The sequence below is a fragment of the Balearica regulorum genome, chromosome 5 (assembly GCF_011004875.1).
Source record: "Balearica regulorum gibbericeps isolate bBalReg1 chromosome 5, bBalReg1.pri, whole genome shotgun sequence".
Classification (NCBI taxonomy): Eukaryota; Metazoa; Chordata; class Aves; order Gruiformes; family Gruidae; genus Balearica; species Balearica regulorum.
Genome location: NC_046188.1, coordinates 69528190 through 69546732, shown reverse-complemented (window position 1 = coordinate 69546732; position 18543 = coordinate 69528190). Strand labels below are relative to the sequence as shown.

Sequence of the window (18543 nt, the reverse complement as noted above, 5' to 3'; positions counted from 1 at the left end):
TGTCCGTCCCCCCCCCCCCCCCCCCTCCGCGGTCGTGCCGGCGACCGGGCGTGTCCCCGCGTGTGGCCGTGCCGGCACCGAGCCCCCCCCCCCCCCCGTGAGCGCAGCCCCGACGCCCCCCTCTGTGTCCCCCCACCCCCCTCTGTGTGTCCCCCCACCCCCTCTGTGTGTCCCCCCACCCCCCTCTGTCCCCCCCCGTGTCCCCCCACCCCCCTCTGTGTCCCCCCCCCTCTGTGTCCCCCCACCCCCTCTGTGTGTCCCCCCACCCCCCTCTGTCCCCCCCCGTGTCCCCCCACCCCCCTCTGTGTCCCCCCCCTCTGTGTCCCCCCACCCCCTCTGTGTGTCCCCCCACCCCCCTCTGTCCCCCCCCCCCCCTCCCTCCCCCCTCCCCGGCGGCTGCAGTTTCCCCTCCCGCCAGCAGCGAGCAGCAAGTGGATGCGCGATCGGGGCGCACACACACACACACACACACGCACACGCACACGCACACGCACACACACGCGCGCACCCCGCCGGCAGGCAGGCAGGCAGGCAGGCAGGCAGGCAGCGGGCGGGCAGCACGGGCTCCGCGGGACTACCGGTCCCCGCCGCCGCATGCGGGTCCCCGCCGCCGCCACCGCCCGCGGCCCCCGCGCCCGCCCCGCCACCGCCCGCCGCCGCCGCCGCCGTCTGATGTAGCCGCGGCCCCGCCGAGCCGGGCAGCAGCCGCCGCCCCGCCGCTCCCCGCCGCCCGCCACCATGTACCTGCACCCGGAGGCTGCCAGCGCAGGTGAGCCCGCCGTGCGCAGCGCCGAGCACCGGGGAGCCGGGGCGGGACACACGCGCACACACACACACACACACGCACACACACACGCACACCCGGGGCTCGGCGCCGCCGCCCCGCTGCATCCTGCCCGGCCCCGCCGGAGGGACCGGTCCGCACCGGCCGCCCCCCCCCCCAGCGCCATCCGCCGCTGCCCGGGTCCCCCTTCGCCTCCCCGGCTGCGGCTCTGCCGGAGCGGCCGGTCGGGAGTTCCGGTAGTTTGGGGAGAAAGTCACCGCCGCCGCTTTCAAATAAGTCACCGCCCTGCAGAGCTGCTGGAGCCCGGGCGGCCCCGGAGCCCCGACCGGGGACACCCCAGCCCGCGGGGTCGGCATCCCCCTCCCGGGGCAGCAGCCGGACCCGGGCAAGACCCAGCCCCCCCCCGGTGAGCCCCCAGCCCCCCCCCGGTGAACCCCCAGCCCCCCCCCGGTGAGCCCCCAGCCCCGCTGGGTGCCAGCACCTGGACAAGCATCCAGTGGGCAGCGCATCACCCCCCTCCTCATCGCTCCCCCCCTCCATCCTTCTGGGGGTCCCCCAACCCCGGACCCCAGCACCGTCCCACTGCGCCTCCGCCCACCGGGGTGGGCGACTGGGGAAGGGGCTTTGGCCGGGGCGGTTTTGCTGAGCTCATCCTCCGAAGGCATCGGTCGGCCCCGTACCGAGGAATCTGGGACGCTGCCGGGGAGGTTTTTGGGCGTGCAGCTGCCCGGTGAGGTCTGCCCAAGGTGCCGGCAGCCGGTGCGGAGGGGAAAGGGATGCTGCCGGTGCGACGCGGTTCACCGGGGCCTGGCAGCCCTCGCTCGCGGTGTCCCGGGGCCCAGGGAGCGGCCACCGGCGGGCAGAAGGACAGCGTGTCCTGCGGTGGCGTGGGGACGTGCCGGCGGGGACGCGGGGGAGCACCGATGCGGGGAGAGCGGGCGCTGCCGGTATCGCTGGGGCGAGCTGCAGGCGCTCGGCAAAGCCAGGCCTGTGGGAGCCGGCAGGTTGGGGCAGCGCTGGGGACCGCGACACGCCGTCACCCGTGGCAGGTGACAGCGTCAGTGCCGCCCGGGAGTTGGCAGCTCCAGACAAGCCGCCTTCGAGGTGAAGTTTCCGCCTGCCCGGAGGCTGAGCGCTCCCTCCCACTGCAGCTCGGTCCCGTGCCGCCCCGTCCCCACCGCCCCGCGGGGATGCCCTGCGAGCCGGGGAGCGTGGCACGGCACCGCCGACCGCTTGGCCCAAGGTCACCCGGCGGGTCGGTGGCAGAGCGGGGACGCCAGCCTGTCCCCGCCGGCAGCAGCGCAGTGGGGCTGCCCTTCCCTCCCGCTGCCCGAGGTTTGCACCCCACGTTATTTCCCCTCCGAACTTCCCATCTGCCCCCGGTTTGCCCCCTCGGTCCCACCGGACATCCCCGTCGGCGCTCGGTGGGCCACGGACGGCTGCCTGTGCCGCTGCCGGCGCCGCTCGGCAGGCTGCAAGGTTAAAAGGCAGAGCCTGAGCTACTGGGGTTTGGGGGGGGCAGACCCCCTCTCCCCCCTCCCCAAGCCCCGTGGTCCCTGGCCGTGGGGTCTCCCATCCCGTGGGAGTTTTCCCACGTCACTGGCCGCGGCTGTGCCGTGGTGCCTGGGACCGTGGGGTGCCGTGGTGGGGTTGGGGGTGCGTACACCCGTGCCAGCAGGTCTCGGCCGGTGCTGGGACACCGTCTATTAAATTCACCGTTTCCCCCTGCCCCTGCTTTTCCTCCCGTGCCGCCGCTCGGCCGCGGTGCCACGCGGGTGCCGGGTCTGTCCCCTGCCGATGGAGCCTGGGGGGGTGCTGGCAGCTCACACCCCCGCTGGGTTTGGCAAGAGCCGGGCGGTTGCCACGCCACGTCCCTGGGTGAAGCGACGCCCGTGCCCCCACGAACCCCTGCCCGGCTCCTTCAGCCGGAGGCGGCACCGGCCTCGTCCCCCTGCTCTGTGTCATCGTGCGGGGGGACAGCACCCACGGCCCCCGGCACTGACGGAGTTTCATGGGTGGGGGGGGGGAAGATGCCAGATGGGGAAATTCGGGAAACTTTGCCGCCGTCCATGCCGTGCTTTGGGGGGCAAGGTGGAGCTCAGAGGTGATGCTGGGGGTGGGAGGTCCAGGTCTGGGGTGGGAGACGCCTGAGGGAGCCTGGCCTTGGCTGCAAGAGGTGTTGGAAATGGGGACTGGGCTGAGGCGCTTCCCGAAGCAGCTCCCTCCGGCTGGGCGGCTTTGCTGGGGGGGCCGCAGGGGGCCGCGCTGCTGGCAGGGCCATCGCCTGCGCTACCCGCGTCCCGTGACGTGTCGGGAGAGCCGTGGCCGAGAGCGAAGCAGAGATTGGGTTTGAAGACAAAGGTGTCCTCTGTGCCACAGGGACGGATGTCCCCCGTGCCACCCACGCTGGCTCCGGGGACGCCGGGCAGCTCCCTCCTCCCTGCTTCAATGCGAGACCCCCCCGCTCCCCGCCATCCCCATCCCCGCCGCCGGTGCCGGCTATCCCTTCTCCGGGGAGGCGATTGCACCCCAACTGCTTCATCTTCCCAGTGCATCGAGCAGGTGCTGGGGGGCCCTGGGCCCCCCCCTGCCCCACGTCCCCATCCTCCCGGGCTCCGTCCCTCCTGGCCGGCCAGAGCACGCTGAGCAGAGCCGCGCCGCGGCGGCCCCGATGGAGGTGGTGAATCAATAACCAGGCAGCTGCCTGTTTTCCCCCAGCGCTGTCTCAGGGCGGGCGATGGAGAGGTCTGCGCGCTGGCGCGGCGAGAGCCGGGGGCCGTGGGAGCGGGTCCCCCGGGCTGGGACGAAAGCCGAGAGCCGGATTCAAAATGAGCTTGAAATACCCCGAGGAGGAAAGTGGGGGGCGGGCGGGGGGGCCGGGGTGTGCGGGGAGCGGCTGGGAGGATGGCGGGGGGGGGGGGGTGGGAAACGCGACAGCCGGGGAAGGCAGACAAAGAGCGGCGGGCTGGCAGGCGGCTGGCAGCGCGCGGGCTGGCTGGCCTCGCTGGGAGCCAGGCACCTGCTGCAGCCACGCGTCCCGCACGGGGTGCAGGCACGGAGCTGGCGGCTCCAGTGCCCCCCCTCCGGCACCACCATCCTGCTCGGGGTTGGGGTTCACCTCCCTGCCAGCCCCCGGCTCCTCTGCTGTGCCGGTGAGCGGGCTCGAGCGGGATAATGCTCCTGCTTGCACCTTGGAGCGTCCCCCGCAGCCTCACCCTGTCCCTTCGTCCCCCAGCGCTCACGGCCTCCCCCCCCCCCCCCATGGCAGCTCCATCCCATCCCTCGTGGCACTGGGGTGTCCGTGCAGGTGCTGAGCCCCCCAACCCCTGCCTGGGGTCTCTCTCGCCCTCTCCCTCCCAGGGGTCCTGCTTATTCTTGCTTTCTCCCTACCACCTCCAAGCCGTTCAGCCTCCCCGTGCCCGGGGAGGGGGGGGACACCCCACGCTCAGATGCGTGACACGCATGTCCCAGGGCCCCCACGCCTGCCTGGGGGACAGCAAAGACAGGGCTGGGGGCTGCAGCCAGGCAGGGGGTCCGGCTGGGAGGTCTGCCTGATCCCCCCCCACCACCACCACCCCTCCACGCCAAGGAGCAGGAGAGGAGCTGGAGGCGGCTTTCCATCGCCTGATCTCGCGGCTTTTCAGCCTGCCGGGGAAGGGCGGGGGAGCGGGGAATGAAGACAGATGCAGATAATATCGCTGCCACCCCCCGGCCCCTGGGGGCTCAGCTACAATATCTATTATAGATGGATTCAGCAGGGGAAGGGTTTTGGAAGAGCTGCCGGCGGGGCCGGCACGCAGGGACTGTGTGCAAAGGCAGAGTGGCAGCAAAAGCGTCGAGCGGGGGCCGAGTGGGGGGCCGGGCTCCCCGGGCTGCAACCGGGGGACCGGGATGCGTGTGTGGGTCCAGGGTGGGTTCGGGGGGACGGCGGGTCGGGCCGTGCCAAGCGACGGGTCCTGCATCCCTGTGGATGCCAGCCTGGCCGCGGTACGGGGGTGCTCTGTACCTGCCGGCGAGCTCGGGGTGCCCTGCGAGCACCCCATCCCCGCCTGTCGTTCCCCGGGCAGCTCCCGCTGCAGGAGGGAGAGGGTCACCTTGGGGGGAGTTAATGAGGTTTGAAAGGGAAGCGGCCGATGGCGCTGACGGAGATGGAGCCGGGGCGGCGGCGGCGGAGGGACGGCACAGCGCAGCAGCCCTTCTCCCTGCCCTCCCGAGTGGGGGACGCTGTGGGGACAGCCCCGAGGATGCACTTTGGGGGGGTGGGCTCCGGGCACCCCTGAAACAAGGTGCCACGGCGATTCCGCTCCGGCTGGGTCTGTGGGACGCTGGTGGCTGGGGCGGGGGGGGAAATGGGTGACTGTCACCGCTCCCCCGTGGGTGGCTGTCCCCACTCCCCCAGGGTCTCAGTGTGTGTCGCTGGAGGATGCAGCCCGGGGACCAGGGTCCGCAGGAGCATTTTCACCAGTTCCACGTCCCGCAGGCACCTGCCCACACCTCTGGGTCCCCGGTCCTCCATCTGGGGCCTTCCTCAGCCCTTTATTCCCCTCCTCTGCCTCCTCTCTCCTCCCCTCTGAGCTGCGTTTCTCCATCTTCCCCTGTGCTCTCCGCCAGCCCTCCTCTTCCTCCCCCAGCACCTCCAGCCCCCCCGCTTTGGGGACTGTGGCCGATGCCGAGCATTCCCCCGGCACCCAGTTCTCTTTGGGGTTCCCGTCCCCGCGGCGGCCCTCCTGGCCGCAGAGCTCGGCGTCGGTGTGGGTGCCGGGTGACAGTGGCTTGCGGGGGGGGGGTCAGGGAGCTGGGGAAGCACGGGGGGGCAGGGGGGCTGGCTACGGTGTGCGGAGCTTGCTCGCTCCTGTTCCCTGGGATCCTCTGGCTTTCTGCCTCCCTCTTTTCCGCTGTCACCCGAAGTGCCCGGGAATGATGGAGGGCCCTGGGACGAGAGGCTAAGTGGCGGTGGCGGCGCGGCGGCGTGAGAGCTGGCAATGCCGCCCGGCGTGAGAACCCAGCCTGCTCCTCCGTGCCTGCCGCCGCCGCCGGGAGAGGTTTCTGCGCCCCAGTGAGGTGGGGCCGGGGCTGCCGCCGGGGTGGGGGGCGATGCCCGGGGGCTGCGGGGGACGGACACGGCCAGGACCGCGGGGCTCGTGTTTTGGGGCAGGGATGAGCTGGAGCAGGGGCTGAGCAGAAGCCAGCCCCGCCGGGGAACGGGGGGCATCGCGAGGCTGTCGGGAGCTGGGTTCGAAACGGGGAGGGCGACGGATGGAAACCCCGCGGGACTCGGGCGTGGGGGCACAAAGCCCTCGGGGGCTCAGGGGGTCCGGGCGCTCCTCGGGAGGAGGGATGCGGTGGGGACCACTAGGCAGAGAAACCACACGCCTCTCCGGAAATCCTCGGCCAAAAATAGCCCGGCACCGGGAGAAGGAGCGCCTTCACTTGCCAAATTCTCCCTCCACCGCGAGTTCCTGCTTGCCGCCGCCCCGGGGTGGGGGGGTACGGGTGACAGCCCCGAGCGGTGCGGGGGGGCTCGCCCGAGGATGCCGTGGGGCCCCGCTCTGCCGCGGGGCCGGTGGCGGCCACGTGCGCTCGTCACCCGGGGCCTTGCGGCTTCGCTGAGCGGCACGTGAACGTGTCGTGCATGCAGCCTGCGCGCCGGCTGCATACCGGAGCAGGGCAGAGGCACGGCTGCGGCGCACCGGCAGCCGCCGACGTCCTGGGAGAGCGCAGGCAGGGGGGATGCTGGCGGGCAGTGCTGCCCGGCTGGGGGCTCGGCGACGTGCCGGGTGCCCCGAGCATCCTCTCCGTGTGAGCGGGCTGATTCGGGGGCAGGTGCCGAGAGCAGCCGCAGGGTGCCGGGAGCTCTGGCTCGCCTCTCCCTGGGGAATCGTGGGCTGAGCCCATCCTGGTGGCCACCCTGCCACGCTGGTGCACCCACCGCCGCGGTGCCCGCCGGCCTCAGGGAGGGCCGTGTGGCTGATGCACAACCCCGATGCCGTAGCCGAACCAGGAGCGGGGGAGAGGTGCCTGCACAGGGTGCTGCGCGCTGGGTGCCTGGCACCAGCCGGGGGTCCCCGGCGGAGGAGGGAGCACCATCCCGGTGAGGGTCTGTGAGTCCGGAGGCAAAGCCCCCGGGGCAGGCAGCTCAGCGTGTGGGAGGCAGAGATGGACAGATTGACAGCTCCGGGGGACGGACAGATGGCTGGATGGAGAAGCAGATGTGTACGAGGGATGGATGGATGGAGAGATTGATGGATGTGTTGGAGAGGGGGACGCACGGATAGACAGACAGATGCACAGATGGAGAACAGACGCCCGTTCCCTTCCCTCTCGCCCCGGGCACGCCTGGGGTGCTGAGCTGCGGCGCTGCACTGGTCCTGTCCCCCGAGGCCAGGACCGCGCTGGGGCAGCGGGACGGCTGCTGGGCTCCCGACGTCCCCCGCCGAGAAGCTCACGCCCCCCGCAGCCCCTGACAGCCCCGGGACGGCGGCACCGCCGGACCCCATCGTCTCGGCCCTCAGCTTGTCAGCTCTGACCTCATGGCACAGCGAGCCCGGCTCAAAGCAGCCCCAAAACGCCCGGCGCGTCGTTTCCAGGGATGGTTCCCCCTCATCATCCCTTCCTCGGAGGTTTCGCATCCTGGCGACCCCCCCGCAACGCCCGGCTGCTGTCCCTCTGCCTGCGCCGAGGGCACGGGTTTCGCCCGGCTGCTCAGCCCCGCCGTGGTCCTGCCCTGCTCCCACCCGCATTGCGTTCGGGATCCTGCACAGGAGCGAAAGCTGCAAATTCACAGCTTTTCAGCTGCAACCTAAAAATAAGAGGTTTGGGAAATATCTAGCAAATGAGTGGGAGGATGAGAAGAGGAGGAATTAACGGCCTGGCGCCAGGCAAACAGCATCTGGGAAGCCCCGGCGTGGCAAGGCGGCCGCCTCGCTCTTCACCCCGCTGGCCCTCCGCCACGGCACGGCCCTTCCGCAGCGCAAGGGGATGCTCTGATGCCGTGCGGGGCAGGATCGGGCCCCCTCCCGTCACCCGCTCTGCAGCATTACCCCATCCCCTCCCCAGCGCCGTCATCCCCGTCCGGGCTCAGCGTCACGTCCCACCCCAGCTCCGCGGCTCGTGGCGATGGCTCGCGGCAAAACGTGGTGGTGGGGAAGCGCCGCTCGCTTGGCACCTTCTCCCGCTCCCCCCTCCCCGGGCGCGCACGCGTTTCCGCTGCCGGTTTGGCGAGGCGGCGAGCGGCGCGGGTTGGCACGGTGGGCACCCGCTCGGCGGCGGCGGCAGGCGTCTTGGCACGCGGAGAAGTTTCTCCGCGTGGAGCTGCGGCGTGCCGGCTGCGGGGAGAGGCTTTGATCGCCGCTTCCAGAGAGCTCAGCGGGCGGCTGGGACCGGGGTGTGGGGGGGCTCCGCGCAGCTTTGATTTCTCCCCCCCCGGGGTACTTTGCATCGATGGGTTTCGCCACCGGGCCGGGGCGGGTGGGAGGATGCTCAGGGAGACGGGGCTGCAATACCGAGCAGCTGCAGGGGAAATGCTGTGCCTGCTCCAAGCTGGGTATTTTCAGCTCTGCACCCAAAAATATGGCCCTGAGAGCCTGGCCGGGGCCGTCCTCGCTGGGCCACCTGCGGAGAGGTCGGCCAAAGCCCTGGTGCCAGCAGATGCCATCGGCTTGAGCCCACCACTCGGCCAAAGCCCTTGGCCACTTGCCACTCCGTGGAAGAGATTCGCAGCCTCTCTGTCCTGCCTTTCGCTCGGGAGAGCAGCCGGGAGCTGCAGCCTCACCCGGGTGCCCCTCGTGGGTGCTTTGCCCTCCCAGTGCTGCTGTGTGCTGGGGTGGGAAGCGCTGCTCCGGGGCCGCGGGCTTCGGTGCGGGGCCACGGCGGGGAGTTGGGGGCGATGAGGGAGCTGTCGGTCAAGTCTGAGTGCCGGGACGGGCACAGGGAGACAGGGTGTCCCTGCCGTGGGGGGGGGGGGCGATCGGGGCGGGGAAGGGGGTGTAGCTGCCCTTGAGCGTGAGGGTCCCGCTGTGCCGGACTCGACTGGTGTCTGTCCTGGAGAGCTGAGTGTGCACAGGGCCACCGGCATGCACACAGCAACCGAGATGTGCAAAACCACCGAGACGCAAAGCCACCGAGATGTGCACGGCCGTCGAGATGCGCGAAGCCACCACGACGCGTGGGGCTACCAAGACACGCAAAGCCCCTGGGACGTGCAGGGCCACCGAGATGCCCAAAGCCACCGAGATGCCCAAAGTCACCAAGATGCCCAAAGTCACTGGGACGAACAGGGCCACCGAAGTGCAGAAAGCCACCGAGACGAGGACCGAGGCCAGGGAGGAGCGGGGAGCGGGCTGGGGCACCGCAGGGTGTCCGCAGGCTGAGTTGCCTGTGCAGGGGCACCCGGCTCTGCCACAGCACCGGCACCCACCGCCACTCCGGCACGGGGGGGGTCACCTCCCCGTGCATCGCCGGTGCCGGCGCTCAGCCGCACGTCGAGTCCATTGGCATCAGCAGTTCTCGCCACGAGCGCCTTGCCTCCGCCGGGCCGATCTTACAGGATCTCCGGCTTACACACTGCTTAAAGCAGAATAATCCCTCTCGGATATCTGCGCCTCTCGCTTGTGCTCGGGTCGGGTTTTGAAGTGTTTTTTTCGCAGCCACAAAGGCCGGAGCAAGCTCGTGCTCCGGAGGCAGCTAATCCCGCGTCTGCAGGAGCGGCGGCACGCTGCCATCGCCGCCGCCGGCCCCCTCACCCAAGCACCCGGGGGGCTGTGGGCACGGAGGCAGGGGTGCCCCCTGGCTTGGCCGAGCCCATGGGTCCCCCGTGGCGAGGTGCACACCGGCAGGAGGGTGTCTGGCGTGGGGACCATCTTCCCCCCCCCCGGCATGGGGACCCTTTCCAGCGGCGCTGCCGCTCACGCGGTGCCACGCGAATCCCACGCTGAAGAGCTGCTTTGCTAAGGAGGCAGGTAATCCCCTCATCAATAACCGGCTGTGAAAGTGGAATTTTATCCCATCAAGCGGCATTGAATACTGATCAAAGAGCTGCGGGGCTCTGCCATCCTGCCGCCCCCTTCCTCCCCCCAGCCTCCGCAGCCATCCCGTGCTCCGCCAGCGGGCGCGAGGGGACGGGGAGACCCAAACCCTGGTGCCCCCACGGCGCTTCAAGCCCTTTACGTCCTCCGAGGGCGGACGCGGGGGCTGCGGCACGTGGAGCAGCCCCTCGCTGTGCTCGTGGGATGAGGCAGGACCAGCGAAGGGCGGGTGTGATTTGGAGGAGGGGACGTACGGCTGCAGGGACTCCAGGGCAGGGGTGTGGACCCCCCCAAAGCGTGGGGCTGAGGTCCCCCCCCGCCACCGTCTTGCACGTTCCCGGCTGTATCCGCGCCGGCAGCCCAAAGAAATTTATGGCGAGCGGCGGGAAAGGAGGGGGCAGAGGCAGCGATAAACAAGCGCCGCGTTTGTCACCCGCTCTCAGGGCTGCGTCCCTGTGCACGCCGCGGCCACGCAGGTCCCTGCGTCCCCTCCAGCCTCTCGGTGTCCCCGTGCCCAGGACCACCCTCCCCATGGCAGCCCCCTGCCAAGCATCCCAACCGGGGAGCCGATGCTGCCAGCACCGGGACCCCACGCAGCGCCCCGCGGCAGGGACCCAGGGCTGGGGACAAGCCAGGAACTCCGCTCAGCTCAGCTTCTCTAATTAACCAGTGCTAATTGCCTGGAAAACGAGTCATTTCGATCACGCAGAGGGTGGTAGCAGCCCGGGGGCCAGCATCTCTCCCCCCAGCCCTGGGGACAAGCACGGGGAATTTGGGCAGGGGCAGGTACCGTGCGAGGGAACCGGCACGCACCAACGTCCCCCTCCAACCCCTCGGTGACGGTGTCCGGACACCGCGCTGGATTTTTTTTCTTCCTAAGCAGGATAATCCCTCATTTGTGCCACGCCGGCACCTCTGCAGGCGGCGCGCATCCCTTCCCCTCGCCTTCTCCCCTTTGATTTCCCTCTCGCCGGATTACACCGAGGATGAACTTGACCCCGCGAGGACCGAAGCATCTCTTGAAGCCCGCAGGGGTTACGGCGGGGGTCACTCTCACCGGAGTCGTTAACGTGCCTCTTGCGCGGCGGCCAGGCAGAGCACCCCGCTTTTTGGGGTGGCATGGTGCCCCCAAGCAGGCGTCAGGGCTGCGGGGAGCACTGGGGCGGGGGGTGGGGGGGTGAGCCGGTGTTTTGGGGGGGGCAGAGGAGGGCTCACCCCGATTCCTAGCCCCGCCAGCCTGCCCGGTTAGCCCCTGTGCCGAACTTGAACTGGTCGGGGGGTCCCGCACCGCTGAGAGCTGGGCATCCCAAGGGGGGGGCTGCCCCAGCCCTCCCCGCTGGCGCGGCTGCTTTACATCCCCCCCAGCAGCTTATCTGGCTCGGGTTTATAAATGTTTGAAATTAAGGGCTGGTCCCAAATTCCCTCCTAGGCAACAGTTGCTAAGCGAGTTTTATACACAGGCTCCTCGTGACCGAGGAGCGATGGAGGGGCCCCCCTCGCTGGGTTGGGATGGAGGGAGCACGTGTGCCGCCTGGCTCTGCTGCTGGTGGGGGGCTGCCCGTGGCCCTGGAGCCGGCACCCCCCGGCCCTGTCCCCCGAAACCCCCCGAAACGACTTCGCCGCTCTCCTGCCCCCTCCATCCTGCCCTGGCAGGGGCTCAGCGCCGGCCGTGCGGCTGCCTAAGGGGTTTTTATAAAACTCCCCTTTATTGGCACCGTCCCCTTTGCTTCTCTTTTTTCATTCCGCCGGAGGCCGCGGAGCTGCCGGTGCTGCGGCCGCTTCGGCACCCGTCTGCACGCCGGGGCGGCACCGGGGACCCCACCGCATGCCGGGGGGATGCCGGAGCCCCGATGCGGCCGCCCAGGCCACTCTGACTCATCCCAGCCTCCGAGCCGCTGGCAAATTTCATTACAATAACAAGGTCTGCGGGCGAATTAATTATTAACGATTATTGTTTAATATTTATACTGCAGTACGGCTACAGGCAGGTTGCTCCGGCCTCGCCGCTTCCCACCGCCGGCTGTGGCACGAACGATTGCCCGTCCCGCTCCCGGGGTGCAGAGCTGGCTGCGGGGTTCCCGCAGGGATGCCGTGATGGGGGGTCCTGCTGGGGGACAGTGCCGGGCCGGGCTGGGGGGGTCCCACTGGACCCCCCCCAAGGCACCTCGGGTCCGTAGTCATCCTCCCGCCATGCCAGGACCGTCACGCTTGCTGGCAGCGCGGCCGTGAGCTCGGCGGCTGTGCCGGGGGGCTGCCGGATGCCGGGGACGCGCCGTGCCGGTGGGGGGGTCACGGGGGGAGGCAGGGCAGGTCCCTCGGGGGCTGGCGAAGGGTTTTCCTGCCCACGGGGCTGCTTGGGTGCGGGGCGGGAGCAGGGTGGGTGGGAGATGCCTGCCTGGCCCTCTGACCATCCCCGGCGCCCGGGGGGGGGTGATGCCGGAGCAGCAAAGGGGTCCACCCCCAATTTTGGGGTCCCCAAGGTTGTCCCCGTGGTCAGGCTGGGGGGGGGGAAACAGAGGAGCTCGCTGGCCGACCCCTCCCCAGCGGCCCCTGCCGAGCGCCTGCGCTGCCGTTTGGGGTGAATCTGCGGGGGTTTGGCTGACCCAAAGAGGGAACCCCTACGGTGGGGGTGCCTGCGGGGTGCCGATGAAAGGGCACAGATCCGGCGAGGAAACTGGGGATGGTTTGTCTGGAAGGGGTGGGGAAGGGGAAGGGGAAGGGGAAGAGGTGGGGAAGAGGAAGGAAAAGGGGAAGAGGATGGGGAAGCTGTAAGGATGGGGCTGGGGAAGGGGTAGGCGTTAGAAAGGCAAGGGGGAAGGGGGAGAGGAAAGGGGAAGGGGAAGAGGAAAGGGGAAGGGAAAGAAGAAAGGGGAAGAGGGAAGGGGAAGAGGGAAGGGGAAGGGATGGGCAAGGGGGAGGGTTGGCGATTAGGAGGGGGAAGGGGAAGAGGAAAGGGAAGGGGAAGCAACACAAAACAACAGCCACCGTACCGAGACGGCGTGGCGGGAGCCGCAGGAGGCACGCGGTGATGCTGCGACCTTTGCCGGACACACCAGCGCTCCCAGGGTGCCGACAGAGATTAAAGCCGTTGCTGTGCCCCAGGCTGAGCTCCCGGGGAGCTGGGGGGGCCAGGGGAGCTGGGGGGCCAGGGGAGCTGTGAGGCCAGGGGAGCTGGGGGGCCAGGGGAGCTGTGAGGCCAGGGGAGTTGGGGGGGCCAGGGGAGCTGGGGGGCCAGGGGAGCTGTGAGGCCAGGGGAGCTGTGGGGCCAGGGGAGCTGGGGGGCCAGGGGAGCTGGGGGGCCAGGGGAGCTGGGGGGCCAGGGCGTCTCGCCGGCAGCCCAGGGCCAGCAGAAGGGGCTGGCGCGGGGGGGCCACCGTGCCGGGGTGTTTCGTGCGATGGGGTTGGAGCCTGTTAGCTGGACCATGTCCCCCTCTTTGCTCTCCCTGTCCTTGCCCAGCTCTCCCCGGGTGCTGTGGGCAGGGTGCTGGGGTGCTGCCCACGCCGGGGACACCCCCGAGCACGGGGCTGACCCCCCCCCTCCTTCCTGTCCCCTCCACAGGGGCTCCCTCCCGTGACGTCCTCCTCGTCTCAGCCATCATCACCGTCAGCCTTAGCGTCACCATCGTCCTCTGCGGGATCTGCCAGTGGTGCCAGCGCAAACTGGTAAGTGTCCCCGTGACCCATGGGTGCCCGGGGTGGGGAGCGGGCACGGGACACCCCTCCCATCCCGGGGTCCTGGGGTGCGCTGGGATGTGGGTCCCGGCCTCCCTCTGCCGCTGGGTGATGGCTGGGGTGGGGGTCCCGCGGGGTGGGGGGCAATGCCTGCCGCACGGCGCGTGGCTGGGCAGCGAGGCTGCCGGCGGGCAGAGCCAGTTGCTGAGAGCGGTTTGCGGCGGGTGCCGGCTGCAGCTTTTATTTTGCTCTTTAGGAGATGCGATAATTAAATGTTTGGGCGAAACTGTTTGTGCGGCATAAAGGGAAGTTTCCAAATACATATATATATATATATTTGCGATGAGCAGTAACAATCTGGCCCTTGTCCTGCTGGGCACGCTCCTGCCTGGAGGAGCCCCGTGGGAAGGCGGCCAGCCCATCCCCGGCAGCGCCGGGTGCCATGAGCCGGCCCCGCCACCCGCTGTGCCCCCCCACCCCAGCACCCCCCGGGGCACCCGGCTTCCCTCCCCGAGCCCCATTGTGGCAGGAGGGCCTTTGGCTTGGGACAGCGCTCCCTCCTGCCCCGCATCCTTCCTCCTCCTCCTCCTCATCCCGGAGCAGCGCGACACCAGGCCGTGTGCTCAGCCACGTTTCCTTTGCCATCAGATTCAAATCTGGGTCAAGTGCTGCGACGGCGGCGGCTCTTCCCGTGCGGGAGATGCCCACCCCGGCCGTGCCGGCGGCTCCCCCCGAGCTCCCTCAGAAGGGAAAAGGGGGTCCGGCGGGGACGAGGCAGCGCGGGGGCCGTGGGAACCGCCGCGGTGTGCGGGGAGGGGAGGCGGGTGTGAAGGGGCTTCCAAAGCCCAGGGATGGGCAAGCTGGAGAGGGAGGTGGCGAGGGTTAAGCGCCGGGGAGGAGAAGGGCCGGTTGTGCTGAAGGACGAAGCTGGCAGAGGAACAAACGAGTATAAATTGGCCAGGAAGGCGTTCAGGCTGGGGATGAAAAGGCACGTCCCGGCCGGCCCTCCGCAGCGCACGGGGCTGGAATGGCTGCGTGGGAACCACGGCCAAACCCGCTGAGCGGCTGCCGGGCTGGCTAGTGCTGGGCTGGCTAGTGCCGGGGGAGCACGGGCCAGTGTCCCCACGAGCCCTGTGCCATGGCTGGCTGGGGACACGGCCGAGCACCGGGCTCAGGGCTGACTCCATCCAGCCCACGGGCATCCAAGGGTGTCGGGCATCCCGGCAGCTCCCGGCAGGATTAGCCCGTGCCTGTCCAAGGACACCCGTCCTGAGGGTGCAGGGAGTCCTTTGACGCAGCACTGCCGAGGAGACGGCTCCGTGCGGAGGTGATGAACCTGGGGAGAAGGAGAAGGGAGAAATACTCCCCTGCAAGGGCTGGCTCCCGCCGGAGATGTGCTCCCAGGTCCAGGGCCGCCGTGCTGGGAGGGCTGGTCCGCAACCCCAGCCTGTTCCGGCAGCTGCTCCCCACCACCTCGGTCTCCCCGCACCTGCGCGGAGCAGCGTCCGCTCCTAATTGTTCACTAATTGCCATTAATTGCACTCTTGTCCGCCCTGGATCTGAGCAGCGCGCTGAACCTGCCGTCAGAAATCAGAGCGAAGTGCCCTGATTACGAGTCCCAGTTAGGAGCGAGCGCCTGCTTCCTTATCATGTGGCAGCTCTTCCCTTTCGGTGGGGAAGGTAAACTCAATTAATTCAGGTTCAATTAATCCTAAAATTACCTGCTCCTCCCCCGGTGAGGCCACGGAAGGGTGCGGAGGCGGGGGGCTGCTGCTCTGTCCTTGGGGCGATGCAGGACCCTCCAGCCCCTTGGGGACGGTGCCCAGGAGCCAGGGTGGCCAGGCCAGCGTCACCCCGGAGCCTTTGCTGGCTCTGGGGGATGAAGCATCCGGAGTTTTGCTGCCGGGCTCGGTGGGATGGAGCCCGGCGACTGGGAGGCTGTAAGGGAAAAGGGCAAAATGCAGGTGAAACCCTCCAGCTGATGGAGGTGCAGCCCCGGCAGCTCCCATCCCCGTCCTCTGCCGCGACGCTCTGCGGTGCGGTGGGGGTCTCCCTGCCACCCCCTGACCCCCCCCCCCCCCTCCTCTCCGCAGGGTAAGCGTTACAAGACTTCCCTGGAGACTGTGGGAACTCCGGACTCCAGCCGAGGCCGCAGTGAAAAGAAAACCATCAAGTAGGTGCCAGGCTCGGGGGGGAGAGGGGCAGGGGGCTGCGGCGCTGGGAACCTCTCTGCCCATGGGTCCGGCACGGCCGCAGCCCGCTCAGCACCCTGCCCTCTGCCGCACGCCATCCCCCGGTCGTGGGTGCCCTTCCCCGGGTCGGGGGGGGGCTGGATCAGTGCCACCCCCCCGGCAGCAGAGAGGTCCCTCCTTGGGGACAGAGGTGGCCGTCCCGCTGCTCCCATCGCGGAGGGTCGGTGCCCGGCCCTGCCCTGGCAGAGTGAGTTTGGCAGCGGCTGCTTTGCCCGGCTCTGTCCCGGGGCAGCCGGGGACACCAAGCGATGGGATGGGTGGTCTCCACCGTCGTGCCGAAACATCGCCGATGCCCACTCCTCCTGCCTGCGGGATGGGATGCTCCCGGGAGACCAGGAGGGCTGGTGGGTCTCTCCAGCACCCTTGGGTGCCCACTGAGCTGTGAGGATGACCAGACAGAGCCATGGGGACCTCAGCATGGGTGTTCCCAGGGACACGGAGCCCGAGCCCTGCTTTGCCGACAGAGCCGGCCCTGGCTCCGCTGCTGGCACGACGCACGGCTCTGCAGACCACGGGCTTCGGGGATGCGGTGGGGAAAGGAGAGCAGAGCCGGGGCGCAAACCTGCCGTCTCACCGTGCTGGGTAGGGAGTGGGGGGGGGGTGTTGGGAGCCGAGGGGCTCTCCTGGGCACCCGAGCTCCAGTTCTGCCCCCCCCGCACCGCCTGGCACCCCGCAGGGCTCTTGGGACCACCAGGAGGGAAATAGCCCCTGCCTGGAGTAAGGCTGTGGCAAACCTCCCCCCGGGGCTGGCCTGGCCTCCTGCCCGGGCTGTTTTTGGGGTGCAGGCATCCGGGGCTACCTCGGGCACCCTTCCGCCTGGGCACATCAGCTGGGACTGCAGGGGGAGGCACGTCCCCTCCCTGCGGCATGGCACACGCGGCTCTCCTTCCCCGGCTCCGGCAGGGTCCGTGCAGCTGGGCTCAACCCGGAGCCGCGGGCGGGCATCGATGAGGGGCACGAGGGCCGGGCACCGGTGGCTTTTCCAGTCCCCCCAGCGCCGGCGGGGAGTTGCTCGGCTCCACAGCCCCTGGCACGCAGCTCGGGCCGGGCAGCGGGGCGCTGCGGGTGGCTCGGCACAGCCGGGAGGTTCAGGCTGCGTGCCGGCAGCAGGCTGGTTCGGCAGGAGGGGACCCGGGGTGTGTGGGGGGGGGGGTCTCCAAGACGTAGCAGCGTCACGGTTAACCAAGCAGCGTGCACTTCCAGGACCCAGCTGCTGAGGCGGCGAGGACGCACGGGCACGCGTGCCAGGGACGCACAGACGCGCGTGCCGAGGACGCAGCGCCGGCACCGCGCTCGCCGGCGCCTCTTTAACCCCGCACCATCCTTCTCTCCTTCCCAGCCGGCGGAGCCGCCCGCTCCTGTCTCTCCGCAGCTCTGCCCCGCTCCATCCATCCGTCCGTCTGTCCGTGCGTGTGTATGTGTGTGTGTCGGTGTCCGAGGGGTGGGCGGCCGCGCGCCCCGTCTCTCTCTGCAGGATCCCGGCGCTCCGGGGGCGGAGGGCTGCTTTTCCTTCCCTCTCACAGGAATTCAGCTTCTCTCTCTTGTATTTCCCTTTTCTTTCTCCCCTGGTCTCCGGCTGCTGTAGCGATCTAGACAGAGACTTTTGGAATAACAATGACAACACAGTGCAGCAGAAATGGAGCTCCTACCCTCCCAAGGAGTTTATACTAAACATTTCACCTTACGCCCCGTACGGTGATCCGCGGCTTTCCCTCAAGTGAGTCTCTCCTTACCGGGTTTGCTCCGTGTAGTGAGTATATGGGCAGCACCCACTCGCCTTCCTCCTCCTCCTCCTCCTCCTCTTCCTCCCGGGTTCCCCGCACGCCACCCCATGGGCAGCCCCATGGAGACGAGCAACCCCTCCTTCCCGCTCCCCCGGGGGCGGCCGGGGCCGCGGCGGGTTCCCCCCCCCCCCCAAAACACCTCGCGGCGGCGCAGGACGGGGTTGCGCGTTGGGGGCACCCCCTCGGCGCGGGGACGGGTCCCCCCCGGGGCTGGGCTGCCGGTGAGCGGGACCCCCACCTCGCCCCTCGTCCTCCTCCCCTCTTTATTTCGGATGGTTTTGCCAAGGCCCCCGCGCACCACCCCCCCCCCCAGGCCAGGACCCCTTTTCTTTTGCAGTGCTGATGTCTCTCTCTCTCTCTCTGTCTGTCTGTCCGTCTCTTGTCCGTCTGTCCCCCTCCGGCTCTCTCCCCGTCCCCTTGTAACCCCCCCAACCCCTATCAAACGGCTCCCCCCCCCCCAATCCGTCTGTCCGTCCGTCTGTCCGTCCGGCTCCCTCCGTGTCTGTCTGGGGGGGTCCGGCCGCCGGCCCGGCCCAGTGGCTCTCTGTTATCAGGGGCCAAGCTGACGGCATCGGCCGCCGCGGGGTTGGCGGGGGAGCGCGACGGCCGCCCCAGGGAGAAGCAGCGGCTCGGCGAGGACGGCATGAGGAGCAGCGTCTCTGCCCACAGCGAGCCCGGCGCGGGGAAGGTGGCGCGAGGCCGCTGGCACACGGTGCAGAGCCACTTGGCCGCAGGGAAGCTCAGCCTGTCCAAGTGAGTGAGCACACACGGTCCGGCACGGCACCCCGGCACGGACCCCCCCGCCGCCGCCGCCAGCGTGCCCGAGCGCCCGCTCCCCTCTGCGGGCTGCGCTTGGACGGGGCCGGGGGGGGCATCGAGAGATTCCTCCGGCCCACCGTGCCGAGGGAGGCGAGGAGCTGCCCAGGTCCCCGGCGGTGTTTCGGCAGCGTTTTGGCTCGGGGGGGGCAGCAGAGGAGGGGGCTGCGGGGCTCAAGCCCCAGCCGGGCAGGAGGAGCGCCTTTGGGTGC

The 18543-nt window shown here is 69.7% G+C and overlaps 1 protein-coding gene across 5 annotated transcripts in view; it reads left to right on the top strand.

Moving 5' to 3' along the window:
* The first annotated feature begins 465 nt into the window (after positions 1 to 465).
* Positions 466 to 18543, top strand: part of SYT7 (synaptotagmin 7) — a 32273-nt gene continuing 14195 nt past the window's right edge. For 2 of the 5 annotated variants that reach the window (XM_075755540.1, XM_075755539.1), the window contains exons 1-5: positions 466 to 769; positions 13367 to 13470; positions 15573 to 15652; positions 17317 to 17448; positions 18053 to 18268. In XM_075755540.1, the coding sequence (XP_075611655.1) occupies positions 739 to 769; positions 13367 to 13470; positions 15573 to 15652; positions 17317 to 17448; positions 18053 to 18268 (563 nt within the window). In that variant the 5' untranslated portion in view covers positions 466 to 738. The remainder of the gene's footprint in view (positions 770 to 13366; positions 13471 to 15572; positions 15653 to 17316; positions 17449 to 18052; positions 18269 to 18543) is intronic. The other 3 variants (XM_075755541.1, XM_075755542.1, XM_075755543.1) reach the window with 3 other exon arrangements.